Source organism: Taudactylus pleione, unplaced genomic scaffold, assembly GCF_031769625.1.
Source record: "Taudactylus pleione unplaced genomic scaffold, aTauple2 ptg000333l, whole genome shotgun sequence".
Taxonomy (NCBI): Eukaryota; Metazoa; Chordata; class Amphibia; order Anura; family Myobatrachidae; genus Taudactylus; species Taudactylus pleione.
Genome location: NW_028284734.1, coordinates 11,163,000 through 11,186,134, shown reverse-complemented (window position 1 = coordinate 11,186,134; position 23,135 = coordinate 11,163,000). Strand labels below are relative to the sequence as shown.

General features: G+C 44.6%; 1 protein-coding gene across 1 annotated transcript in view; it reads left to right on the top strand.

Moving 5' to 3' along the window:
* Positions 1 to 5,764: 5,764 nt before the first annotated feature.
* The window catches only part of LOC148509050 (avidin-related protein 4/5-like), a 30,357-nt gene continuing 12,986 nt past the window's right edge, over positions 5,765 to 23,135 (top strand). Inside the window, exons 1-2 of the mRNA XM_088443715.1 lie at positions 5,765 to 5,868; positions 8,652 to 8,865. Of these exons, the coding sequence (XP_088299841.1) occupies positions 5,809 to 5,868; positions 8,652 to 8,865 (274 nt within the window). The 5' untranslated portion in view covers positions 5,765 to 5,808. The remainder of the gene's footprint in view (positions 5,869 to 8,651; positions 8,866 to 23,135) is intronic.

Below are 23,135 nucleotides of genomic sequence, written 5' to 3'. Positions count from 1 at the left end.
ATTTTGCATTCAGGGACAGGATCTGGAGGGAGGCATCACATACCACCATTACATTGAGGGAGTGATAGTGTTTCCGGTTTCTAAATATTGCCTCCAGCCGTGCTGGAGGCTGAAATGGTATGTGAGTACCATCCACAACCCCAATGATGTGTGGGAAGCCAGCTATTTGGTAAAAATTGGCCTTGGCCACACTAAGGGCACCCATATCCAAAGGCATTTGAACAAAATGATGGAGGTGCTTGAAAAGTGCCTCCATCACTGCCCTCAGGATCCGGGAAAAGGAGGATTGTGAGATGCCCGCCACTATTCCCACCGTTGTTTGGAACAATCCTGAGGCACAGAAATGTAACACCGCCATAAATTGCGTAAGTGGTGGTATTGCTGTAGGACTGTCAATTTGCCGCTCAAGATCACTCTCTATTAATGAGAGAGTGTCTATGATGATTTTGGGAGGAAGACGGTAGCATCTTAAAACCTCATCATCGGGCATTCCAAAAAGGGTGACACGTGTTTGAAATATCTGGGGCCTTGCACGCCTACGATGCCTACGCCTGGGACGAGATTGAGGTTGGTCGGCTTCCGGGAGGATGGCCAGAACAATCCGACCCAGATCAACCTGAAATGGCAAGATTTGAATGTCAGGCTTTTTAACCCCCCCAAAAATAAAAATTTTAACTTAGCTTGAAGATACCATCCATTGATGCTTACATGCCGGGGTATTGTCATGATACGTGCAAACTGGAAATAATCACAACATAAATATACATCATTTTATGCTGGCCATTCTGATTCCAAATTTTGAGCAAGACAAAACATAAAAGGGGAGAAATACACATTTGGGCAAAGAGCAAAACGACATTGCGCACACTACGTCAAATGGAGGCCAAATGTAAGCAACAAATGCTAAAGAGAAAACACAAACAATTTTACAGGATGAATAAGCATTTCAAAAAGCGCTAATTAGTTCGCAAATACAAGTCACAATAGAAAGTAATAAAAATGCGCTAATTAGTTCGCAAATACAAGTCACAATAGAAAGTAATAAAAATGCGCTAATTAGTTCGCAAATACAAGTCAAAAAAACGCAGCTAAAAATAAATAAATAAATAAACAGATTTCGGATTTAGAAAATCAAAGGTTACAAGTGTAAGGACAACCAAAGTTGCGTAAAGACAAACAAGAACATTTACAAAACAATTTAAAAAATGAACTTACCAATAGATAATATATAAGATTCCGGATCAAAAGGTCTTTGGGGCAGAGCCAAAAAAAAACCTAAGAGAGATGAAATGACGCCAAAAAAGCGTTAGAAAATTCAGAAACAGAAGGAGACACAAATTGAACCAAAGTTAAACTTCTCAAAACTTACCAAAACAGGAAACGCCAAAAAAAATTACACCTGAAAAAAAGCGAACGGAAATAAAAAAGCGAATATGACCAAAAAAAAATACTTCAACCAACGCAAACTCCTAAACCAGCCAACAATCAACTCCAACCAACGTAACCTCCAACATTCAAAATACGCCACCTTGACTCGAGACGCCCCAAGCCATAAATAGTGTTTAGTTTCCCACACAAATTAAGGAGGGATCATAGGAACGCACAATCAATGATGCGGCCGAAAAATAAGGACGCATGTATAAATACGTCACGAGCCAAAACAAACATTCTGGTGTATTTCTTGTTTGGAGCTCAGACATGGCTACAGACCAGGGAAACAATGGACAACAGTCTGGCGGTAAGTATTTCAGGCATTTTGACTCAATGATTAATTAGAAACATAATATTGTGCAAGTTGTGAAGTTGAGAATTCTCCAAATTTACACAAATAGGTGAGGAGGATGACATGGAAGAGGCTGCTGGGCCCAGTATTCCGGGAAAGCTGCCAAAAAGAAAAGGCAGCCACAATTCACAAGAAAGGAGATGGAGGTTTTGATTCAGAAGTGTGTGGACATCCTGCCACAGGCAGACAGGAATATGAGTGCAAGCCAGAAGTGGAGAATGTGGGAAGAGGTAACCGTTGATGTCAATAGGGTGGGTGATTATGTCCGTCTAGCCCGGGATGTCAAACGGCGGTAAGTAAACACTTGCCCCCCCTAAAACCAAAACCCATTTTAAACAAAAGGATAATGGTTCCAATTTCACCCACAGATGGGCCGACTTCAAATATTGCCTGAAGCAAAAACTGGCGGACAGGGCTAGGCATGCAAGGGGGACAGGTGGGGGTCCCACCCCTGTGTCATTGGAATTGAATGATTTAGAAGAGCTGGCACAGGAGTGTGTGCAGCCTGTGGAGGTGTTTGGCGTGTCCAACATGGATACGGACATGCCAGACTTTGCGGCTCCTCATGTCGTCCCAGGTAAATATTGTGATGTCACCAACTCTGAAATGTTATTGTGCCAATATGTAGATTCTAATGTGAGTCTTTTCTCATTTTTCCAACAGAGACACAGGCGGATGAGTCTGCTCCAGAGGGGAGCCTTGGCCGCAGAATTTCTGCAGGCTCTGCAGGGGAGGAACCTGTACATCCGGCTGAGGACCCTGCAGAAGCCAGTCCTGGGCAATCCCCCACGCAGGCAGGGTCCCTCCTCACAGAACTCAATTTTAAATCGGATTTCCATACGGAGATTCTGCAGAGGATGGACGCCAGTCTGGTACGGGTGGCTGAGGCCCTGGAGCAAAATGCTGCGGCCAACGTGACCATTGGTCAGGCCCTGGCGGAAAATACCAGGGCCAACATCCGCATCGCCAATGCCCTGGAGCAGCTCGTTCGCCAGCACATGGTGGAGCTGACCTCCCTTCCTGCCGGAACATCAGGATCCTCCACCTCTGGCACAACATCAGCCAATCCTCCAAATGTGCCTAGCCCTGGGCCTAGTCCAGTGGCCACAACATCTGCCTCTGGACAGGCCAGGCCGATGACATCCCGGACCCGGTCTGGCGCCCTCCCTCCCCCAGCCAAACGGCCAAAAAAACGGTGACAGCATTGGCTACTTTTCCCACACTCCTTCTGTGCTTGCCTCATATTCTTTTCTGGCCAAAACTTCCCTCTCCTTTCTTGTGAATTGTTTTTAATTTTTGCATTTACGTTTACCAACAATTTATTGTTTGCACAATTAATAAATATTGTGGAATGAACACTGCCAAAAATGTTTGTGTTAAATATGTGCATTAATTGTTTTTGGGATACCAATAAATTTACATCAAATGTACGACTTTGTATTCTGACATTATTGTCAAAATGGGTTACATTTAATCCGGGCCCACAAGCCAACAACGTTCAAACAAAAAAATTTTACATTTGAAAAAAAGGGCTCTTTAAGGAACGTTTAAAACATTACCTAAGGATGCAAATTCACCATGCAAAAACAAAATGAGGCACAAAACCTAAACATGTTGACATTATTGTTACAATAGTCCAAAAACAACACATTGCGGCCAAAATAAAGCCCCACAAATGTACGCTAATTGATTGTGTAATCCAGACATTAGCAGCTATAATTTCCACCTGCGTTCGGTTTTGTGCTATCCAAAAATACTACTTTCCAAACACATACCAAGCCGGTTTTCAATCCAACACTAATTGATTTTCTGACAAGCCGTGATTAATCGATGCAACATCGTGGAGTGCCGGGAAGGAGGAGAAGGCCATCGCCAATGTGGTCGAGTTATCCAGACCCTAAGCTGTGCGAGCATTTTGAAGGGAAAGAGGATTATCCAGTGACGTATGAGTTGGTACGAACACATTTGACGTTCGCATTTGTTAATGTATGTACGCCCCAAAAACGCCTCGCCACGCCTGCGTTTTTCCATCTCCTCCCCCGTCAACACCCAAAAACGCCCTGTTCTGTCAATCACATTTGACATGTCACTTCCTGTACGCTATTTGACGAACGAGACAAAAAAAGCTCGCAATCTGCCGTACGCACATGCGCAGTGTAACACCGACGCATGCGCGGTTAGTCAACATCGGAACGCAACGAGCGTAGTGCTGTTAACGAACGGCTCTGAATCAGGGCCCAAGTCTACCATTGATGGTGCAATCAATGGCAGAGAACCATTGAGGCAAAACCATGAATGGTTTACACTTTTGATGATCATAGTAAAACTTTTGTTATTCTGCACAGGATTTTTTAATTATGTTATATACAGTATATGTGAAGTACCAACTATATCAAAATCAATCACTAAGAGGTGTTACTAGATATCGCTATGGTTGGTGGTTCTCCACTGGGTTAAATAGATTACGATAATGCTGCGTATACACACAGCGATTTTCGTGGAATATTTGAACGATAACGATATGCATATCATTCATTATCATTCAAATCATTTACTGATCGTTCAGGTTTTGGCCCCTGCCAACTGCTGAATGATCAGCGATGCGCGGGCACATATGGGCGATAGCGAAATTGCCCATCATCCCTGCAAGCTGGACAACCTACTCGATATCAAGCAGGTTACTATAGGGACCCGCGATTGCCAGCTATAGTCGCTGGCAAGTGTGTGGTGTGTTGGATAATTTATATAGATTATCCAACACACCAGGGAGGGTGCAGTACGATCTGCCAGTGATATCGTATCGCTGGCAGATGCTACGTGTGTATGCACCAATACATACTAGGGTAGTTTCATTGCTAGGATGCAAGAAAACAAAAGGATAAACCCTTTTTTGGAGGGACACTACTTGTGTGAATATTATATGTGATTATATGTATAAATTTAACTTTTAAATATCATCAGTTAAAATGAATGAGCAAAATAAAAAGTTTATAAAAAGAAAATCATATAATTTATTAAGATTTTCAATGGAGTAGAGCACAGGTTCTCAAACTCGGTCCTCAGGACCCCAAACAGTCCATGTTTTACAGGTCTCCTTACAGAATCGCCAGTGAAATAATTAGCTGCACTTGTGGATCTTTCAAAATGTGTCAGTGAGTAATTACTACACCTGTGTACCTGCTAGGTGACCTGCAAAACGTGAACTGTTTGGGGTCCCGAGGATCGAGTTTGAGAACCACTGGAGTAGAGCACAGGTTCTCACACTCGGCCCTCGGACACTCAGACCCCAAACAGGTCATGTTTGCCAGGTCTCCTTACTGAATTGCAAGTAAAATAATTAGCTTCACCTGTGGATCTTTAAAATGTGTTAGTGAGTAATTAATTCACCTGTTCTCCTGCTGGGTGACCTGGAATACGTGAACTGTGTGGGGTCCTGAGGACTGGGTTTGAGAACCACTGGGGTAGCCTACTCCAAATCAAGGTGAAAACAATTGATAATTTCTCAATTTCCCTCAGGGTATTAGTGAGAAATACAGCAGGTAGGAGGTATATAATGAAATAATAATCTGTTAGTGTTAGCTGATCTATTATGATTTAATCTACAGATGGCATCAGTACAATATTCTGAACTTCTGTGGAACTGATTGTACCTATACCATACAATTCACACCTCATCAGCAATCAGATTTACAAAGCAATTATGTACAAAAGATCGTTTGTATGATACCAGATTAAATGATGATGTATAACCTTTTAATATTGATTATCTAATACACTAGTAAATATTCTTGCATCATACACATTGCAATCACAAGAGTTAAATAGAAACAGTTTAACATTAATTCATAGCTGTTGCCACTTATACTTCAGGTCTTAAATAATGTTGCGTCATACTGGCTGGTAGAATGTGTACTGTGTAAAAGTGAAAGTAATTGAACGAATCACACAGCGCTATAAATACAGCAGCAGAGAACATTGACAGACATCAGAGAGACTTTCCCTGGACTTTGGATCAAGAGCTACCTATGATGGTGAAACTACTTACAGTGATTCTGCCGTGCTTGGCTCTTTGTATTGATACAGCGGTAAGACACAGGATGCTGCTAGGATTTAAATCTGTGTGCCTTCTTAATCATATTACTGTGTATTGTTACCAGTGTACTCTGGTTGAACTTAATGCAGTACATTCTTTACACTGTTATACCCCTTTTACACCAGACCTAAAACCCAGGTTATTGTAGGGTTAACCCGGGTAGCTCCTTGGTGTAAAGGGACAGGGTTGGATTCCTGGGTTGAGTGACCCGGCAATCCAACCCAGGTAACTTGCAGGGTTTAACATGGGAATGACCGCCCCTTTCCCTTCTGGGTAGAATAGCTCTTATCAAAAGTTGTTTTCCCAAATTGTCCTACTCGGTTCAAATGCTCTCTATCTGCTTAGATTTATCAGATGTGAAGGTTTTTACCAAGTTGATAATTTCTTTTTTGTGGAAAGGAGGTCATCCTCGTATTGCAGTGGCTAAATTACAATTACCCAGTTCAAAAGGGGGCTTGGGACTGCCTGACATTCTCACGTTCATGAGGGCTTTTCAGATATATCAGCGACTGGTTACTATGTAGAGACACCTATACACACCCAACAACTGAGTCAGCCACGTTTACTCCATTTTTGGCGGCCGCACTACTTCAGTCTCCTAAGCGTCTTATTCGCACCTATATTTTTAATAATGTGTCGTTTCATAATACTTATGTGGCTTGGCGTAATATATGTTTGAAACTCAATAATACACCATACACCATACACTAGCTCTAAATATGTTCTGTTTCTGGGTAACCCGCTGTTCCCTCCAGGTCTGGACAACTCTTTGTTTCTCCAGTCAGGGTTGTCTTAACAGCAGTGTGGGCTTTGGGCAAAGCAATGCACTGGAGCCCCTACCCACCCATTCACGGGAAAAAAATGTAAATGGTCAATAAAATTAAACCCTCATGCATGCCCATCAGACCTCTCACACATGCAGAGAGACTCTGTCTGACTGGTCTGAAGCCGGTGGATGAAGTGAAACTGGAACTGAGGTGAGTACTTGTCACGGGTTTGGGGGAGGTTAGATCGGAATACAGTACAAATTTACCAACTGGCCGCAGCTGCAGGGGGCGGGTTGGTGGGCCCCTACAAGCTTCGGGCCCTTGGGCAACTGCCCAACAAGCCCAATGTAAGCGATGGTCCTGCCTCAAGTGGAAGGATTAGGGCATTGCTATGGTGAAAGATGTGTTTGATCCTGAAGGAATTGTCATTTCTTTAGTGTTTTTCTTGTTACAAATGGTATACTCCACAAATAATTTTATATGTATCTGCAAATTGTTCAATTTGCTTATTCTATTATGTCACAAGTCAAATATTCAAACTCTCCTGATTTGCTTCATAATCTATTGTCATTCATATTACTTCATCCTTATAAAACTCAATATCTAAGGGTGCGTACACATGGGGCGATGCTCCCTGAACGAACATCGTCCCGTGTGTTCCCCGGCAGTTTGTGCTCAGTGTCGTTAACGACACTGAGCACAAAACACTGAACGATTTCATGGACGAAATCGTTCAATGTCGGGCTCCCTCCCTCATCCCCGAACATGTCCAACCTGACAATATCGTCAAGTTGGACGGGATGTTCGGACGATGAACGACAGTGATCAACAATCAGCGTGAACGCACGTTGTTGGTTGTAAAGGCTAAAAATTTTATTTTTTTTGGAACGATTTGTCATAAACGACGTCGTTAACGACAAATCGTTCAAAAAATCATTACATCTGTACGCACCTTTAGTCTAGATCTTGTTAGCAATTCATACGCTCGAGTTTGGAAACAAACTGTAGCGTCTTGGGGTAGAGATATACCATGTATATCTTCAGCCGATAGTTTGCTTGCACACTATGACTCCACCCTGAGATTTTTTTACGCTGCTCCTGGTTACAGGATGTCCATATCAAGACTATCAATAGAGGTTATATATCACAAGCACGCAGGAGCTTTATGGTAGCAGAGGAGTCAGGTAACTGTCCTAAATGTGAACACCCACACGCAACTTTTTTTTCATAATCTATGGTTATGCCTGACAATGCGCAAATTTTGGGGGTAGGTAGTAGTTTTTATTAATAACATTTTCCATCTAAAACTTAGAAGCGATTCTTTGGCACTATTATGTGCCAATTTTTCGGAATGGGATTTTGGTATGGATAAAAAATCTATAATCCCTCCCCTAACTATTACAGTAACTATTGCTAAAAAGTTATATTATGTAGTTGGATCACTTCTACCCCTCCCCCCTCCCCCGCTTTTGGGTTTGGTAAATCAATGCTGCTTACTACCTTATATTATGATAGGCAAGCTGTTTTTCCAGTATGAGAGACTGGTGTAGTCTCCTTTTACAACAAATGGGGTGCTTACATGGATCAGCTCGACTCCTCCACACAGTCAAAAGTGTTAAAGGTATTTGAAACCACTTCTTGGTGCTTACATAGAAACGTGATGTGATGGATGACACCCATCCAACTGTGTTCTGGTATGTTTCTATGTCTGGTTGCAGGGCTGCCATCAGAAATGGTGGGGCCCGGTACTGACCGTGCAGGCAAATGTAAATGCCGTCCAGTTGTGATGTCAGACCAGGCATATTGAGCAGCAGTTTGTTAAGTATGTATGGGTTTAACAATCAGCTGCTCGGCAGGAGGATCCAAGGGTCAGCTGACATGTCAGCCTGGTGTGTATCCATCATGCAACCTTGGCACCTAGCAGAAAACACTCATGTTTTGCCCTGGTTTTGTAAGAGCTGTATAAAGTAATAGTAACAGTAATCCTGTTTCTTTCTCTGTTGTGTAGCTTGCACAGTGCAGTTTGGCTGGTCAGTGGCAGAATGACCTCGGCTCTAATATGACAATATTGGACCCAACAGAAAACGGAATGTTTTTAGGCACTTATCTAACAGCTGTATCTATCAACGATACGGCCAGCATTGCCGAATCACCTCTTATAGGATATCAACAAATAAATGGGCCTTCGACATTTGGGTTTACCGTGAAATGGACTTTTTCAGGTACATAATTTTATTATTTGCTCTCTAATGTATCCCCTCATGTATTCTGGTGTAGATTATGTTGGCCAATGCTGTTCATGTAGTGTAAATAGTTCAGCACAGTGAGATATTCTACATCTGTCAGTGAGAGATTTCCTCCTTGTCTGTGAAAACAATATAGCCTGCATATGTTATGGCCAGAGATGGTTTGGAAAACAGTTCTGCAGGTGGATTTCTGAAACCGAACCCCCCGGAAACCCACCCGATCCGAGTCACATCCGAGTCAGGCTCGACTTTTCCCGCCTGACTCGGATCTGAAATCGAGGCAAAACGTCATCATCCCGCCTTCCAGATCTCACGGGTTTTGGATTCAATAAAAGGTCCCCGCGTCGGCGCCATTTCTCACTCCGGCTGTCTACAGTGAAGAGGGAGGGTGGGAGCTAGGGCTGGCTGGGCTGTGTTGTGCAGCTGTTGTCCATAGGGGCTGTGACCACTCAGTCCATAGGGGCTGACTGGGCTGTGTTGTGCTGCTGTTGTCCATAGGGGCTGGCTGGGCTGTGTTGTTCTGCTGCCATAGGGGCTGGCTGGGCTGTGTTGTGCAGTCAGTTGTCCATAGGGGCAGTGGGCCTGATTCAGAGTCGGACGCTATTTGCGGACGCTCGTTCAGAAAAAGGGGTGGATATTTAAATTGAGCGCTCGCTCTTTGCGGTCTGTTGACGCCTCTATGTCTGAGCGAGCGTCCGAAACATGCACTCGCTATTTTGTAAAGATGCCCCTTGGCCGCTTGCATCATACGTCATCTCCGCTATTTATTAGATTAATCGAGTACATCGAAAGGCGTATGAACTGCTCGCTATTCTTGTGGTAGCATTTTCCTACCGCAATCATGCAAACAGTTCAGGCTAAAAGACAACCAAGTGACGTGGTCGATGACGCTGCTTTGTTAATTATGTACACCCTTAAAACGCCCGTTTAGACCGTTTGGCACGCCTGCGTTCGGATCTCCACTCCCCGTTTTCAAGCACCTTCCCATGTTACCACCCACAAATGCCTCATCCTGTCAATCAAATTAGCAGCCATTCGCTATTTTGCGAGCACACGATTTCCGACCGCACTGACTTGTTGGCGCATGCGCATTACAACCCATATGCATGCGCAGATGTGCGAACATCGCTCGGAGCGAACGAGCGGCCGCTTACGAGTGGCTCTGAATCAGGCCCTGTGTCCACTCCAAAGTCTATAGGGGCTGGCTGGACTGTGTTGTGCAGTGTCCCATAAAGGCTGTAGTCCTAGAGGGGTGCTGTAGTGTTGTCCAGGGGGTGATTTGTGCATAAGGGGTGATCCCCCAAAGTGCACTCCAAAAAAAAAATATTTTTTTTTTGTGAATTGTGTGCGCAGTAGCCGCACGTGCATCAACAAAGTAGCGCCAAGCGTGCGCCTGTGTCATAAATCAAGGGCCGGCTGGCTTGTCCATTAAAGGGTGCTGTAACCCCCAAAGTGCACTCCAAAAACAAAATTAAAAAAATTGGGGGGGTTTGTGAATTGTGTGCGCAGTAGCCACTCGTGCATCAATAAAGTAATGCCAAGCGTGCGCCTGTGTCATAAGTAAAGGGCCAACTGGCTTGACCATTAAAGGGTGCTGTAACCCCCAAAGTGCACTCCAAACAAAATAAAAAAATATTTTCTGTGTTTGTGAATTGTGTGCGCAGTAGCCGCACGTGCATCAACAAAGTAGCGCCAAGCGTGCGCCTGTGTCATAAATCAAGGGCCGGCTGGCTTGTCTGTTAAAGGGTGCTGTAACCCCCAAAGTGCACTCCAAAAACAAAATTAAAAAAATTGGGGGGGTTTGTGAATTGTGTGCGCAGTAGCCACACGTGCAACAATAAAGTAATGCCAAGCGTGCGACTGTGTCATAAGTAAAGGGCCAACTGGCTTGACCATTAAAGAGTGCTGTAACCCCCAAAGTGCACTCCAAACAAAATAAAAAAATATTTTCTGTGTTTGTGAATTGTGTGCGCAGTAGCCGCACGTGCATCAACAAAATAGCACCAAGCGTGCGCCTGTGTCATAAGTAAAGGGCCGGCTGGCTCGTCTGTTAAAGGGTGGTGTAACCCCCCAAAGTGCACTCCAAACAAAATAAAAATTATTTTCTGTGTTTGTGAATTGTGAGCCTGATTCAGAGCCGCTCGTAAGCGGCCGCTCGTTCGCTCTGAGCGATGTTCGCACAACTGCGCATGCGTATGGGTCATAATGCGCATGTGCAAACCAATCATTGCGGTCGGAAATCGAGCACTCGCAAAACAGCGAGGGACTGCTAATTTGATTGACAGAATGTACCGTTTATGGGTGGTAACGGGAAGGTGCTTGAAAACGGGGGAGTGGAGGTCCGAACGCAGGCATGCCTAACAGCAAAAAGGGCGTTTAATGGGAGTGCATAATTAGTAAAGGTGCGTCATCGACCACGTAACTTGGTTGTCTTTTAGCCTGAACTGCTCGCAGTGACTGCGGTAGGAAAAACCTACCACAAGCACTGCGAGCAGCTCAGATGCCTTTCGATGTACCCGATTAATCAAATAAATACCAGAGATGACGTGTGATGTGAACGGCAAAGGGGTGTCTTTACAAAATAGCGAGTGCATTTTTCGTTCGCTCTCTCAGACATAGAGGCGTCAACAAACTGCAATGAGCGAGCGCACAATTTAAATAGCCGGCCCCTTATTTTAAACGACCATCTGCAAATAGCGTCCGGGTCTGAATCACGCCCTGTGTGCACTGTGGCTGCACATGCATCAACAAAGGAGCAGTGCCAAGCGTGCGCCTGTGTCCCATAAGTAAAGGGCCAGCTGGCTTATCCGTTAAAGGGTGCTGTAACCCCCAAAGTGCACTCCAAACAAAATAAAAAATATTTTCTGTGTTTGTGAATTGTGTGCACTGTGGCTACACATGCATCAACAAAGTAGCGCCAAGCGTGCGCCTGTGTCATAAGTAAAGGGCCGGCTGGGTTGTCCGTTAAAGGGTGCTGTAACCCCCAAAGTGCACTCCAACAAAAAAAAAAACATTTTCTTCTGTGTTTGTGAATTGTCTGCACTGTACGTGCATCCTCAAAGCAGCAGCGCCAAGCGTGCGTCTGTCTGTTAAAGGGTGGTGTAACCCTCAAAGTGCGCTCCACAAAAAATAAAAAATTCTTCTTTTTTTTCTGTCTCTGTGAATTGTGTGCACTGTAGCTGCACGTGCATCAACAAAGGAGCAGCGCCAAGCGTGCGCCTGTGTCCCATAAGTAAAGAGCCGGCTGGCTCATTTCTTAAAGGGTGGTGTAATCCACAAAGTGCACTAGTCTCCAACAAAAATAAAAAGTAATTTTCTGTGTTTGTGTGCGCCTTAGCGATCCTGACTAAGGAGGAAATTGACGAGGAGGGAGTTGAGGGTGTGGTTTGCAGGCACTTGGATGCACTTGGATACAACAGGACAAAGGGATTTAGATGTCCCTGGACTGCTTACGGTCTTAGCCGAAGTTTCTGAACTTGACAGTAACTTTTTATGAACGCGCTGCAGGTGACGTATAAGGGAGGATGTTCCTAGGTGGTTAACGTCCCTACCCAGGTGGGCGCTGGCTGCCTGTCACTGCTAGCAGAGCTGCCCGTGGCCCGAGACTGTCAGGTACATGCGCAATGGCTTTGTGTATTGCCGGGCAGCACTGAACTCTGAGCACTCGGCTCAGACGCTGCCCGGCTGTTCGGCTGTGCGCGGCGGTGCAGCGTGACATCAGAGATCATGCAGCATTGCACAGCGCAACCCCACACTGTCCATCCTCCTTCAACCGCGCCCGCGGTTAAGTGGCGGTCGGAGGATGGAGCGGTGTGGCTGTGGGGGCTAGTGTGGCATCAGGCATCCTGCTAGGCGGCTGTAAAAAAAAATGCCAATGACAAACTATTAGGGAGGAGGGAACCTTTCTGCTGCACACCCAGGGAAGGAGCCCTGCTGATGCCCCCCCCAGGGAAGGAGCCCTGCTGATGCCCCCCCCAGGGAAGGAGCCCTGCTGATGCCCCCCCAGGGAAGGAGCCCTGCAGATGCCCCCCCCCAGGGAAGGAGCCCTGCAGATGCCCCCCCAGGGAAGGAGCCCTGCTGATGCCCCCCCAGGGAAGGACCCCTGCTGATGCACCCCCATTGAAGGAGCCCTGCTGCACCCTTACCCCCAGGTGAAGGAGCCCTGCTGCACCCCCACCCCCAAGGAAGGAGCCTTGCTGCACCTCTACTTCCAGGTCAATGTTAATTTATTCCTGCTGCGGACTATGGGGGCCATGAAAGATTTATTTTCTTTCCTGTGGGCCTGTACTAGGCCATGAATGTTATTTATTTTATAGTACCTGTGGTTTTGGAGGGCCCCGGATAACATTCGTGGTCCCAGCGGGGACAAATTAATACTCTGTGAGGATGAGGATGTACACAACACTGAAGAGGGTGAGGAATCGGTGGATGAGGACGACATCTTGCCTCCGTAGAGCCAGTTTGTGCAGGGACAGATTAATTGCCAGCTTGTTTTGTGGGGGCCCAAATGAACCAATCTTTTCAGCCACAGTCGTGGCTGAAAGTGTGCATGTCCTGTTTATACAACATAAGGGTGGGTGGGAGGGCCCAAGGACAATTCCATCTTGCACCTCTTTTTTTTCTTTGCATTATGTACTGTTTGGGGCCTAGTTTTTCAAACTGCCATCCTGTCTGCCACTGCAGTGTTACTCCTAGATGGACCACGTGTTTGTGCCGCCCACTCGTGTCGCTTAGCATAGTCATCCAGCTACCTCGGTGCAACCTTTTGGACATAAAAACACTATTGTGAGGTGTGAGGTGTTCAGAATAGACTGGAAATGAGTGGAAATTAAGGTTATTGAGGTTAATAATAGCATAGGTGCAGAAAAACCCACAAATTCTGTGATTTTAGCTGTTTTTATGCTTTTTTTAAAAAAATACAGATCCAAAACACAAAACCCAGAACCCAAAACACGGAAGGGTGGTTTTGGCAAAACCAATCCAGATCCAAAACACGAAGAAAGATCCAGATCCAAAACCAAAACACAAAACACGAAAAGTGGCCGGTGCACACCCCTATAATAAATAGGATGATTGTAGATGTAAAAAGAGACAGAAGCACTGATAACATTTTAAAAAACTGAAGAAAGGAAAAGAAGGGGTTTACTTATTCAGTGCACTTCCCCCTAATTTACATATAATGAATACTTTCCAATTACTATTGTATCAATTAAAACCTAACTTTTATTTATTATTAATTTATAAAATATATAATCTATTAATAATAGCAGCAAAATATAAAAAAGTATAGAAGTTATTTCAGATAGAAATAGTGACTTAAAAAGGAGCGTCCTCTCGCAGTGCCGTAACTAGACATTTTAGTGCCCTGTGCATCAGTGCCCCCCTCACACACATTGTAAGATTGGAGGGGCCATGGCCAATGATACTGTGGCAGTGTGGACCTGGGCCTCTTTTAGTCATGAATTAATCTCAGTTGTTACCCCCCCCACCAAAAAAAAAAAAACCCTCTCTATGCCTCACTATCTCTTTAATATTCTTTACCTGGCCATTAAAATCCACCCACATCCCCTCCCAATGCCTCTAATTTATTTGTGAAATAACCTTCCTTAATAATTCCCTCATGATTCAATGATGAAGTGAAGATTACTGACAGTATAATATATATTTTCAATAATAAATAACATTGTATAGCACTTACCCCCCCCCTCCCCCCATCCTCTTTTGGCTCCTCCTGAGTCCTGCTTAGTGGATGGCTTTAGTAGTACAACAGACACTCTGCTGACATACGTTTTGCTTATGCTTTCTCAAGGCCTTGATAGGTCTCCAATGAAATACAGATCATGTGGCAAATATATGCTTTAAATGTGCTTTAATAACACAGGGGTCTATTTACTAAGCAGTGTTAGGAGGCAAAGTGAAAGGAAATAAGGTACCAGCCAATCAGCTCCCAACTGTCATTTTTCAAACACAGCCTGAGACATGGCAGTTAGGAGCTGATTGGCTGGTACCTTATCTCATTTCACTTTGTCTCCTAACACTGCTTAGTAAATAGACCCCATAATCTGTTATAGTACAGTAGGTTGGATATGGGTATATCGCTATGACAGCTTTTATGTTATGTAATAAATTACTGGTCGACAGATCTGTGATTCTGTGGCAATAGTATATACTCTGGTTGAGTTAAAATAGAGATTCTCAATTGAAATAGAAATAACACGATATAGTAATGTACAGTATATGCTCTGGTCGAGTTAAAGTAGACATTCTTGAGTGAAACAGAGGCCCTGATTCAGAGCCGGACGCTCTGACAGAGCGCTCGCTCTGAATCAGGGCCGTCCCTATTACTTTTTGGAGCGGCCTCCTGGCCGCTCGTATACTGTAGCTGTGGGTGAGCACCCACAGCTATAGCTGGGATGACCTGTCAGGTGGGGTAGACGGTGAAATCACAATTTTTAACGTATGTTACCTGTTAAGGGTGTATTACTCTGCACTGTTGTGTTTTCTCTTGTTTCTAAGGAGTATGGCGTGGTCCTTAGCACAAAAACCAACACTTCATTTTTAAAGAGGAATTTTCTTTACTTTTCAAGAACAATTTAGTTCTCTGATGGAACAATACATTAAGTTTAACATAGATGGGTTTTCACAATACAACAATATTTGAAGGCAAACTTTTCACACTTATATAACACACACAGTTACAAATAGAAACAAAATATTTATTAAACTGGAACTTCTTCAGTGCATTTACTGTAGGGGCAAATTGAGTTAGTAGTTCACATTAGATACACAAGTTATAACATAAATACTTTCCCAAATCATAAGTAAGTATCCTTCTGCATTAACTTGAACTTTACCTAAGCTAAGTACTAGTAACGCACTATAATGTTATTATGAAAATGTATTGCGTAATGGGTGGACAATGTTAAGTTGGTGCGCACAGGTAGATAATAATTGAATTCCTTAAAGAAGGCTGTAAACTGATGCTGAATCCTGGCTGTAGGAAGACTGTTGTTGCTAAGTTGGGCCCTTGTATGGTGCAAACCTGGGTTTGTTAGCAACTTATTTCCCTGCTGTTTAAGACGATTTAAGTGATGGGCACTGAACCCCTTCAGAATTCCTTAACCATACAGTCACTGCAGGGGAAACCTCAGTTCTGTGTCTATAGCAATTTACTAAGTCCATTATTGTCTTAGGATCCAAAAAGTTTAAACAGTATTTGGGAAGTGCTAATACTTTTAAGCTGCAGAGTCTGAAGACTAATTAGGGTTGTTTTCCTTCCTGGTGCAGCTAAAACTCTAATAGCTCGGGGTATTAAATGTTCATATCTCTGATTAGTCCCCGTTTCAGGCAATCAACTTATATGGGCTGAGTTCTCATCAGTTACCTGGAAGAGCTGCAAACCTGAGCACTTCTATTCTATGACAAAATCCGACAGCTTGACAGGGCAATTACCTCAGGACGTTTAACTGTAAGAATAAAAGTCACTGCACCTAATAAAGGAGATGTTGATGTTAACATAAGACTTGTCAGCTCCCCTATACTAGTCCTGGTGAAGTTATGGTTTAGTATATGTGTCTTGGTGCTGCAGCTGTCTCATGAAGAGAAGGGAAAGTCACTACTACGTGTCTCCTGCAGAACGTGCCTGTGACAGTAGCTGGATGGTATGCCGCTGTGACATGTATACTGACAGACCTGTTCCTCGTTGGCAGATCTCTGGGCCTGATTCAGACCCGCTCGCGAGCGCTGAGCGCTCGCAAGCGGGTCAATGGTGCCCAAGTGCGCATGCGCGCGACGGAGGCGGCTCCGTCGTGCGCATGCGCAAGACCCGAATAACGACGGCCAAGCCGTTGTTAAGGTTCTCGCACCAAAGGGGGCGTGCTGTCGATGATGAGTGACAGCACACCCCCTTTGGTGTGCGCGCCGGGGGCGTGGCTGCCCAGACGGAGGCGTTCCCATGGGAACGCCTACCATCTGGGTCCGGCCCCACTGACATTACTAGTGATGTCAGTGGGAGTGCTTTTGGCTCTGATAGAGCCAAAAGCACTCCTGGGCTTGCGGCAGACCGCAGGGTCTCATCGCAAGCCTGATGGTCACGATGGTCTTGACCATTGAGACCATCATTTTGGTCGCTCGCTATAGCTGTGGGTGGTCACCCACAGCTATGCGAGCGGCCAGGAGGCAGCTCCAAAAAGGAGCAGGGACGGCCCTGATTCAGAACGTCCGGCTCTGAATCAGGGCCTCTGTGTTCAGCACCACCAAAAGCCAGACAGCCCTCTCTTCTCAGCACTGAGCCACAGCTGTCACTCATGGAGGAAAAGGGGCGGCTCTGGAGCTCTCTTCCTTCTTAAGACAGCCTCCCAGTAGCAGACATGATGGAGAAGGCCTGACCTCCCTCACCAGTGACAGGCAGCGATCACCGGCCAGCGCAGCTCCTGCCTCACAGCCAGTTACCTCAGGAGTTCCCCTCAGCAGCCAGTGCAGGGCCCCTATTTATACACTGTAGTCACATGACAGTTTCCAACTGACCACATGCACTGCTGAATCTGACAGTTGTCTTCTACCTCACAGTGCAGGCAGGACTCCCCCGCTCAGCCAGAGGTCAAACTACTTCCCCTCTGAGAGGGGGTTTATATTAATATATATACAGCACCACTTAAAAGGATAATATCCTGATGTAAGGCTCACAATCATAATATACATATGCCCTCTCAACATGGGGTACATCAAGGTTCTGGGGTACCACATAGTGAGCGGCCAAAATGATGGTCGCGATGGTCAAGAGCATCGCGACAATTGGGCTTGCGACGAGACCCTTGTTGTAGGGTCTCATCTGCCGCAAGCCCTGGAGTGCTTTTGGCTCTATCAGAGCCAAAAGCACTCCCACTGACATCACTAGTGATGTCAGTGGGGGGGGCCCCAAACGGTAGGCATTCCCATGGGAACGCCTCCGTCTGGGCAGCCACGCCCCCGGCACGCCCACCAAAGGGAGCATGCTGTCAATCACCATCGACAGCACACCCCCTTTGGTGCGAGATTCGGGTCTCGCACATGCGCACGACGGAGCCGCCTCCGTCGTGTGCATGCGCACTTGGGCAACATGGACCCGCTTGCGAGCGGGTCTAAATCAGGCCCAGAGATCACACAATATATATGGGCTCTGAACAGGGCCACCATCAGCGTGGTACAGCCGGTACTAATGTATGTGTTCATATGATCGTATAATCAAAAGTGTACATTAATGAGATGCACGCACAGCTTTCATTGAGACGGGATGAATTATTTTCTAATGGTGGGGTACCGTGTCTACATGTACTACAGTAGTGTAATATTTTGAAAGGAAGACATTTTTTATTATTGAAAACAGCAGCGGGTGGGTGGAGTGCACAAGGATGAGCCCACTAGTGACATTGTACACATAGGCCCTCATTCAGAGCCACTCGCTAGCGGCAGTACGCTCGTTCCGAGCGATGTTCGCACATCTGCGCATGCGTACGGATCGTTATACGCATGCGCGAACCAGTCAGTGCGGCCGAAATTCATGTGCTCGCAAAATAGCGAATGCCTGATAATTTGAGTGACAGGATGAGGCGTATGTGGGTGGTAACAGGGGAAGGTGCTTGAAAACGGGGAGTGGAAATCAGAACGCAGGCGTGCTTAAAGGTCAAAACGGGCGTTTTATGGGTGTGCATATTTAAAACAGCAGCGTCATTGACCACGTCACTGGGTTTTTTTTAAGCCAGAACTGTTCGCAAAATTGTGGTAGCAAAAACCAACCACAAGAATAGCGAGCAGTTCATACGCTGGTCGATGTACTCGATTAATCTAATAAATAGCGGACATGACGTATGGTGCGAGCGGCCAGGGGGCGTTTTTAACAAATAAACGAGCGTATGTTTTGCTCGCTCATTCAGACTTAGAGGTGTGAACAGACTGCAATTTGCGAACGGATCATTTGAATAGCCACCCCTTGTTTTTGAACGAACGACCGCAAATAGCGAACGGCTCTGAATCAGGCCCATAGTCTGCTATAATTCGCAGACATCCCATCACATGCAAGACAGTTGCCGCTCTTGATACGGCTGGCATGTGTGGGCTAGAAGTTTGGGTGAGCCCCTTGCAGAAAGGTCATCCTGGGTTTGAGACCTAGGAAAGAACAATTTTTTTTTTCTTTTAATGTTTACTACAAGATTAAAAAGAAATCACTTGGTGGTGTGTGACCAAAAAGACTCATTTCCAGCATTGCATAAAGACCGAGTCATTGAAATTCAGTATTCTTATTCAAGCTGACTGAAGTCAATACATTGTCCACAACTTCATACCACCTGGCATTTACAGTATATGCTACTTTATGCCACTGTACTGCTGATGCACTGTGTGCTCAAGAAAGTGGTGTGCGGCACTCCATACAGTACGCCACATAGCGCCCTGCTAGTCGTACTATGCTGTGGTGTATTGAGTCTCATTGTACTGCACATGCCCAGTGGAGCCGGTCTGGAGTGACACACAGTGCGTCAGTACTAGGCTGATGCACTGTGTGTTGTACACAACAGGTGTGGCTTTTGACATGGCTGGCATATATGGGCTAGAGGTTTGGGTAAGCCCCTTACAGAGAGGCCGTTGTGGGTTTGAGACCTGGTAAGGGACATTTTATTTTATTTTTTTAAATCTTCAATACAGGATTAAAAAGAAATCACTTGGTGGTGTGTGAGTTCTGTCATTTACTGCTCCCAACATATCTTGCTGCTTGGTGTTTCTATTACACAGCATTTAAAATTGCTAGGTAATCTAACTATAGAAAATTTCATATAGTTTTTAAATCTGTACCAAGGCAGGAAATTACTCTGTATCTGTGTTTGTGGTTTGTCCTCTCACCATTTGTTTATTTGCTTGCTGACCCTTTACTGTTTGGGGAGGGGTAGAATCAGTGTGGACACCTGGTTTCAGCCATACTTATTACTTACATCCAGGGTTGCATTTGCAAGAGTGCTTATATTTGAAGTGTAACTAGAATTTTTAAATTGAAGCCGGAGTTATTCAGGAGTTAAACAGGATGAGAACAGAAGGAGAAACTAAAAAATCAACTATTCCTGCTATTAAGGACTGTTTTTAAAAACCACCACACTTCCAACATGCCTATGGATTGTGCCTGTACCTGGATCCCCAATGCTGCTCACATCCCTCCTGACCTCCTCATGCATTCTGCTTATCCACTCCAACTATACCATACCAAACAACGCAGCAAGTTGACCCCACTAATGGACCTTGGTTGTGGCCCCAAATCTTGAGGCTTGGTGAAATTTGGATCAACTCTTTGTCCTTTCCTCTTAAGTTTAACTAACCTTTCCATAAATGTTATATTACTGTCACCCTTGTATCCAGCCCATCTGTGTCACCCCTGTCTGTCTGCCCCCTCCCCTTAGAATGTAAGCTCTCACGAGCAGGGCCCTCTTCCCTCATGTGCTTCTCCTTCACTTGATTATACTTTAATATACAACAGTACCCCACCCTTGGTTGCCGACACCATGCTGCTTATCTAAGTGTTATGCAGCAATGTATTAATCATGTATCTGTCCTGCATTGTTTGTACTGTTAATAACTGTTTTCTTGTGTGCTCATTTGTTTATGTACTTTGTAAGGCACTGCGGAACCCTTGTGGCGCCATATAAATAAAGGATAATAATAATAATAATAATTTATACAGGTATCTGTGTTGACCAAAAAGATGCACTCCCAGCATTGCATAAAGACCAAGCAATTGAAGTTCAATATTCTTATGCAACCCTATTGAACTCAATAAATTGTCCTCAAGTTCTCACTACCTGGCATTTCTATGCTACTTTATACCACCCAGCAACATTCTATACTAAACCGCCATGCATTAGACATTGTATTGTACACATTACAGAATCGTCTCTTTGTGTGCATGGCCATTCAAGTCCCTTCACCACCTCTCCCCACCATGATGCATTACTATTCAACCTCACTGTACTACTGTAATTGTATGTCTCACCACCATCATTCACTTCTATTCAATGCCGCCACAGGCTGAGCCTGCTATTGACATTGTACACATTGTCTGCTGTAATTCGTATATGTCACATCACATGTGTGACAGGTGCTGCTCTTGTTATAACTGGTGTGTGTGGGCTAGTGGTTTAGGTGAGCGCCTTGCAGAGAGGGCATCCAAGGTCGAGACCTGGAATGGGATTTTTTAAAATTATTAAAAAAAAAAAATTTTAACAGTTAAAAATATTGTCTTGCTGTGGAACTACAGGCCCCAGCAAGCTTACCCCACATGCTGGTAATTAGAGAAACACAAGTACCAGCATGCGGGGCATTACAAGCCTGCTGGTACCTGTAGTTCCACAACAAAAGAAATATAAAAATAAAAAGATGCACACACCATAGAAAGTTAAAGTTTATTAAAACATACATGCACACACGGAATGGGTATGAAGTCTCCCCCCTAACCCTCTCCTTAGTGGTGCCTAATCCTAACCTCCCCTCTAGTGCCTAACCCTAACCTCCCCCCAGAGGTGCCTAAATCTAACTCTCCTTACCACACCCTAAACCTACCCCTCCCGGGTGGGTGCCAAAGCCTCACCTAGCCCCGGGGGTGCCCAACCTTAATCCTAACCCTCCACGTGGCCAACGCTAAGGGTGCCCCAGATTTACCTCATTTGGGCTGGTGTTCTGCAGCATTCAGTATTTCCTTCAATATTTCAACGCCTATCTTAAGTCCCATGCTGGGCTTCTGCAGTAGGGATATAGACTGGCGGCATCTCGTCCACCAGTCTATTGACTGCATCCCCGCACACACATACTGTATGTACACACACTATATTTATATTTACTATATAGTATATATTTATATTAGATTATATTTCTAATAATTTTTTTTCACAACACTTTAATAAACCAGAGAACAGTACTGTACAGTATATAAAAAAATGTAATTAAATTAAATGTAATATAAAACAAAATAAAAAATGCAGATGACCGCCGCCCGCAGCTGAATTACCAGTCGTCTGAGTTGCTCTGTGAGAAAAAAAAGTACAGTTTTAGAACAGTAATAGGTTATAATAAAAGTACAGTATAAATTCTTTCACTAGTACTGTACAGTCATTGACTCTTAATAAAACCTAATGTACCTAAATAGGATGTACAATACTTCACATGGATCTATCCATACAGCTTATATTGTAAGTAATATTTGAATGCGCACAACATGGCTGGCTCACCTGGCACTCTCATAATGGCATAACAAAACTACATGGACCTGACTTATGTATTTTGTGACTCTACTAGCAATAAGATGCTGCAACCACCTACAGTATTTTGTGTCATCTCTTTTAGGCTTAATCTACAATATTCCACCCAAGGTACTGTAATCCCACTGTGGGTGGAATGTAGAGTACAGTCAATGGAAGTTAATGCCCAAAATATCTGTACCAAATTTGCTTGACGCCTACTGTATTGTGCACTCTAGTTTACTTTTTACTTCAGTATTAGTGTACAGTACCTAATCCACAGTGTGCACTTTGTGTGTTAAGCACCTTGAGCCCTGCTGGAGAAAGTGTGCTACAATACTGGATATAAAATAAAAATTAGTAAAATTATTATTACTGTTCAGTCCCTCTATTTAGCTGCGGGGGTCCCTGGCCTTGCGCCTGTTGCCTGCGAGTAGCTTCTTCTGTTTTAGTAAAAAAAAAGGTTCAGTAAATTACAGAAACAACTAAAGTTGGCTAGTTCTAATAACTCTTCATCCACATTTCCATTTCATTCAGCCCCATTTCATTTATCCCCAAGCTGCTTTGTGTAGAAGTTCATGAGGGGCAAAACACAGTCTTTAACCACGCAACAGAAATTACTGCCCCACCAGTTCCCCACACCCCTGGGAAAGACGGGACACTGGGAGAAAACTGACAAACACGACAAACACGAGGAAGCAGAGACAGGGGGGGAGGTTTAAGCTCAGGGCCAGATTAACAATGGGGCGAATGGAGCTACAGCTCCAGGCCTCCACATAAAAATAGGCCTATTGTCATGACAACATGATGTTGACTGGCCATCTGCTCTCCACACGGTCAGCCATAAGTCATAAAATTGTATTTCTATTTACCTTAAAAAATTAAGCATTTTTTTTCTTTTACATATTTACGGAGCCATTGGGGCTTAGAGTATAGTTGGTGTACACACCCACATGGCACTGGCCACACCTCCTCTGCTTCTCATAATAGGCCCTT